The sequence below is a fragment of the Epinephelus fuscoguttatus genome, linkage group LG16 (assembly GCF_011397635.1).
Source record: "Epinephelus fuscoguttatus linkage group LG16, E.fuscoguttatus.final_Chr_v1".
NCBI lineage: Eukaryota > Metazoa > Chordata > Actinopteri > Perciformes > Serranidae > Epinephelus > Epinephelus fuscoguttatus.
Genome location: NC_064767.1, coordinates 28833785 through 28839918, shown reverse-complemented (window position 1 = coordinate 28839918; position 6134 = coordinate 28833785). Strand labels below are relative to the sequence as shown.

General features: G+C 41.4%; 1 protein-coding gene across 1 annotated transcript in view; it reads right to left on the bottom strand.

Moving 5' to 3' along the window:
• Nucleotides 1-2373: 2373 nt before the first annotated feature.
• The window catches only part of ptk7b (protein tyrosine kinase 7b), an 86263-nt gene continuing 82502 nt past the window's right edge, over nt 2374-6134 (bottom strand). The window contains exons 17-20 of the mRNA XM_049600927.1: nt 6054-6134; nt 4833-4984; nt 4498-4676; nt 2374-4249 (exon numbers count right to left, since the gene is read on the bottom strand). Coding sequence (XP_049456884.1) covers nt 4089-4249; nt 4498-4676; nt 4833-4984; nt 6054-6134 — 573 coding nt within the window. The 3' untranslated portion in view covers nt 2374-4088. The remainder of the gene's footprint in view (nt 4250-4497; nt 4677-4832; nt 4985-6053) is intronic.

The following is a 6134-nucleotide window of genomic DNA, read 5'->3' as shown; positions in this document are numbered from 1 at the left end:
CGTTTACGACAGCGGAGTGATATGACAACCCAGGAACTACTTCCCTCCTTATAAAGAGATACAATGTTTCCTTATTTGGTGCTGTCTCTCCTTATTTGGTGAGTCACAGCGTCGCCTATCGATTGGCTGAGGGTTATCTGAGTAGCGCTGTCATTGGTCAATGAGCCGCGCTCATTGGAATAAATACCAAAATGGTTGCGCTACCGACAACGTCACCGTGGACAGGCAGAGGCACCAAAATAACAAAGAATCCAACTTTTTATTCCCCACAGGTTGTGCTGTCATAGCACGAGACATGTTTTCCCAGAGTGTCCATGCCAAAATATCGCTTTATTGATCTGCACTGGCAGAAAGACTGAAAGGATTACGTCAGAGGAGCTGTTTTTAAGTGCAGATGAGAGTACAGTAGTTTAAATAAACTCTACATAAGGTCCCAAATTACTCTAATAATCACATGTATAGGTTCTTATTTTATATTTGCTCGTGCTTTGTATCTGTTTCCCCTAAAACATGGTGGAATATATACTCCTATCACACACTAATTACATTGGTCTGCATCACAACTGCTTCCTCAATAATTGCAACACCACTTCTCAGTGCTGGCAAGCTGAATAAGGTCTATGAGTGTCTGTAATTGGGCCACTGAACAACATGTTGCAGTATCACATACCTGCTGTAACCCTGCATGGTTTTCACAATAGACCCTTCTCACATAAAAGCACAGGTGTGACTAATAACATTAACAATGGTTGTGCTCTATTAAAGCCTCTCAGTAAGTTATTATTTACACCTGTGTTTTTCCAATTGAGACATGTCCTCTGTGATGAAGGCCTATCACAGTAAAATCTGTCAAAAGGCACTTTAGTGTACTTATCTAAAGTTTGCTTATGTGGTGTTTGAAATGATGCAGTAAGCCCCACCCATCTGGTGCTCCAGGCAGGTTAAAGCAAATGCCAAACATTATGGAATTTGATTTGTTGGCAAGATACTGAGAGATTTTCATTTAAATATGCAAGTTTTTACCACCATGAGAGCTCCTTAAGGTGCATATGCACTCGGGATGAAGGTGTCACAATATTATGAACCTCTTCAAGACTCAGTTTGCCAAATAACTATGCAAAATTGAACACTGATTGACAAAAATACATCCATTTTAAAGGGGTTATGTAACTGTAACTGCATAATAAATTGGCTTTGAGGATATGGGAAACTCAAATATCAACAGTGAACTGAAGATGCCTGTGGGCATCAAATCTAAATCAAATATAATGCTATGTTTATCACATCAAAGGAGCACTTTGCCACTAATCTAAGACAACACAAACTCATATGGGAATCCTCTTTTGCAGCTATAAAAGGCCATGCTAGCATATTCAACTCTAAACATAATTATATGGAAAAAATATTTGGCAAGCTTTTAGGATCAGGTTTAAGAAGACCTACAGAAGAGATATACCTCCCTCTAGTGGTGAATGAGAGAACGTTTTGGTTTGCAGTATGGGCTGACTATAGGTGCTGTTACAGGTTGTTTTACATCTTACAGCCCATCACATATAAACTCTATTTACTTTTTTACTATTCCTAACCCTATTCAGAAAGCGAAAGCAAAATTGTACTTACAGGCAGCTATTATTTGCACAAACCCTGGAAGTCAGCTTGCAGAGACTTGTTTAGAGTGGGTGATCCACCTGAGTGAACATTTCATCACCTTTATTATTTTTTACTAAACTCGATTTGGTGCAGTAATGCAGCTGCAAGCAGGAGCTGTCATGAAAGCTCTTAAGATGGCTTACAAGTAGCAGCATTTTGAATGAAAGAAACTAACATTACAGTTTGTTAACCATTACTTATCAGGCTACCATAGTGCACTTGGCTTTTTATTATGTTGTATTCCTGTTTTAGCTGCTGTACTATTTTATGTCCTAGACTTTAATTAGACTTCTTCACTGTAATTGTTGTGTAGATGACAATAAAAGAGTAGATTCCCATGATCCTTTTCACAGCTTTTTGGTGAAAGAATGACTGTGTTTCAGCACCTGAATACCTAATGTAGAGTTTCTTGTATACATTAAAGGGATAGTGCACCCAAAAATGAAAATTCAGCCATTATCTACTCACCCATATGCCGAGGGAGGCTCAGGTGAAGTTTTAGAGTCCTCACATCCCTTGCGGAGATCCCAGGGGAGAGGGGGTAGCAGCACAACTCCACCTAGTGCAGGCTGACGGCACCCCAGATTCAAACATCCAAAAACACATCCTGCTTAGTATCTCTTTAACCAACTCAGCAAAGTTTAAATTATGGAGGAAAAACCGATTTAGTTCTCAAAGCTGTGTTGCTATCTACAGTATTATTATTAATCACAACACATTGGGTAAAAACACTGTGAACCTTTATTGACAGCAGCATGTATACTTTTGTATATATCTGTGATTACTGTGAACATTTGCTGAAGCAGATTAAAAAAAGAGGTCTAGGTGTGAGTGCCTAGCATTCATAAAAACAAAACATTACACTAAAAACAACGTATAAAAACAAGTTCATAAACAAAGGCCATTGCATTTGATTAGATAATGTAAAAAAAGAGGGAAACAGTTAAGATAATCCTTCATTTACCAGGCACTTAAATGAGTACTGGTGACCAGCAGTCACTCTTTTGACCTCCTTTGTACTTAGTGTTAGCGTATCCAGCTGCTTACCAGACTGAACGCACGTTGAGATGGACCGTGAGAATGAATACATCGCATCAAAGAAGTACCTTTCTATTATAAACATAGTTAAAAAAAGACAGGACCTTCATCATAAATAAACAGGCACCTGCATGTCCTACTACACAACATGATAGAGATAAAGAGGGATATTCTTTTAAGTGAAGTTAGTGCATGGCTTCTACATTATGTACACTTTGCCTGGTGTGATGGTCCACTCTGCAGCAGTGCACAAAACATCTGGACCCGAAGGGAAACTGTGATTGGACCTCTGAAGAAATGATGTCGCAGGTTGAACACAGTGATAGGCTGCATGCCTGCAACATGATAATGTGGTACAATGGGTGTTGTCACCCATAGCTCGTGACAAATAAGCACCTCAAAGTTAATACAAGAACAGAACACACTCATAAAAACATACAAAGCCCACACTGGCACAATCTCATCTATTCAATATAATCCTTGGCGATAAACATGATCTTTTTTTTTTTTTTTTATGTTCCTGAAGTGTTATCATAACACGGATTACTTTTTCCACAAGTTTCCTCATGTTGCAAATCACAAGCGTAACAGAGGACGAACCTTCATGCAAACCCTATTCCACTTCTTCTTCGAAACGTAAGCTGTAGCGTGGGAACAGTTCAGTGGCACACACACTCTTTGGAGGATGGTGGTGTGTACCTGGTGGACAGAGTAGTGTCTCCTCTTAGATTAGGGTGGTGGCCTCAGGATGCAGCTGACTGGATTTTAAGTTCAAGCAGACCAGTTGAAACGATATCACTCAACACACTCCGAAGTGGCTGAAGCTTCAGTGCTCCGCTGACATTATATCCCACATTCCCTTCCCTTCAATATTCTTTCTGACGTGACGGAGCAGTGAACCTTAAATTCGGGGTCTTCCTAAGCTTCAGACCAATCATCTCTATTGATCTGAGCCAGTGAGAGGAGCACCGTAACGTACTACAGGGCAGTCAAAGGTCTGGGTGAGTGTGGGTGTGGAGGGGTAGAGGCACTGAGGTTGTGAGGCTCCGTGAAGCAAAGTGTCTCTGGGACAGAGCGGCTGCAGACGGGCAGGCAGGGTCACAGTGGAACCACAGACAGGAAGTTGACAGGAGGGTCATCCATGCTGCGGTTAAGGCAAACGTAAACTCCTGGCACCACTCACAAGAAGCCATTCACACAAACGTGAGTGCATTTCCACTGATATAGCAAAGAAGTCTGATCCACACACACCCGCTGTTTGAAATGCATATACAAAAGTGTTTTTCTCCTCAACCCTCTTCCCTGAAATGTGTGAGACTAATAATCCAGCATTCCTGTCTTTATTTTTGGGGGAAGGGGGGTTGGTCAAAGTTCCCCTCTGATGTGGGGTTACGGTCGTCTCAGACTTTGCTGTCAGAGGGCAGCTCTCCCAGGGTGTGGACGATTTCAGTGAAAGAGGGGCGCTCTTTGAGGCTCAGTGCCCAGCAGCGGGTCATGAGCTTGTAGATTTTGGAGGGGCATCCGTCTGGAACGGGCAGCTTCAGCTTCCCTGTCTGCAGACCTGGAGGGGCGAAGGAGCAGCAGAGAAAGGGAGGTTAAACCAAATCAAAAACATGGACACAGGTTGCTGTTTTATTCAAGCATTTAATGGATGATTACATACCGCCTGTCTAATCCACATTTACCTGACCGTTCAACCAAAACTAAAGTTGAACAGGGGCCTCTTTCTTCTTAAAAAGCTTGTCATCTTTTTTTGTGAGCTGAATCAGAACTTGGACTAAAAACAAGCAGCTAAAGCATCACACTGACCTTCCAGCACCTCATCATCACTGAGTTTGGTATATGGCATTTCCCCGTGACTGAACACTTCCCACATCAACACTCCAAAGGCCCACACGTCAGACTTGGTTGAGAAGTCGTCCTCAAACACAGACTCAGCTGGGAGCCAGCGCAGCGGGATCCATGCCTGCCTGTAGTGGTAGTACTCACTACAAACGTTTACACGAGGGGAATGAAAAGGAGAGGAAAACAGCTAAAATTAGCTGGGTGAATGGAGATGTCTAGGAATTTTAATCACGCCGTTTATTGCAGTTGATGATTTAAGTGGGTGATTATTGTTAAATCAAGCTCTGTTTCTAGCAGACCTGTTGTAGACGTCCTTGCTGAGGCTGAGTGCTGACACTTTCACACGCCTCTGACTGTTGATCAGGCAGTTTCGGGCGGCGAGGTCTTTGTGAACGAAGCGGTGATTGGAAAGATGCTCCATCCCATGAGCCACCTGGGTGCAGATGGAAACCTGAAAACACAGAACAAAAAAACGTCAAGGTAAAGTGACTGAGAATACACCAGAATGACAGCAGCAATTACCAAGGTTTTCATTACCAAGTTTTTCCTTGGTTGTACCAGGAAAGAAAGCCTCCAGTCCGGCACAGAACTATGACATAAAACCATGACTTCCAATCTCTACACTTCAGCTTTTGTACAGATTAAACAAAGACATAATGTGTTAGTTAAAGAGCTTCAGAGGTGTCGGTTGGACTTTCCAGGCCCAATACCCTCAAATTCAAGGACCCAACACAGTGTAGTTTGAGACATGAATCAAGGTTCAATACTGTTACAACACTGAGAATTTTTATAATGACAACTAGCAAGCTTTACAGAAGCTCACAGAAAACAATAAAAAGAGGGAGGCTCAAATATGTGAACTAGGGAGGCACACTTTAAGTATTTTCCATATTTGAGTACTTAAATTATATTATTAGAGTATGCGCAAAAAAAAAAATCTAACGTAAAAATCGGGTCTCAAATGAACATCCAACTGAAAATGCGACATGAGTTAGGGTTAGTCTACCTTTCAATGCTTCCCCCAGGTTGTAGAAATTAGCCTACATAACATGGAGCTGATGTAAAATGAATGTTATCTGCAGCCGCGCTGTTCTATTTTTGCTATATGGATCTGTGCAGATATTTATAGACAGCAGTTACATCACTGAGTCCCATCCCAAAATGTAAACTTTAAATGTGTGTTTTTTTACAATGCACAAAAAGTGATCACTTTACACAATGAACAAATACTGATGTCCAAATCAAGCACTGATTTGTGAACACTTCTCAACTGTGCTGTGTTACAGTGATGGCAGACCATGAGGTCTCTTGCCTTCTCCTAAACAGCACAGCATAACAATATATTGTGAGCGACTGAGACAGGGAATTTCTACTATTGTACAAAATACATGAAATCAATTAGACCTATGTCTATTTATACGTTTTCTGTTTTTTTTCTCTCTCAAATTCACAATCTTTCAAGGATTTTAAGGACCCTGGGGAACCTGCATGGTAGATAGTGTGCAGGATGCAACACTTACTTTGGTCTTGGTGCTGATAGGCTGAGATTTGACCTTGTCATCTTTGCTTTTGGAAATTCTCAGGAACTGCTTCAGGTCTCC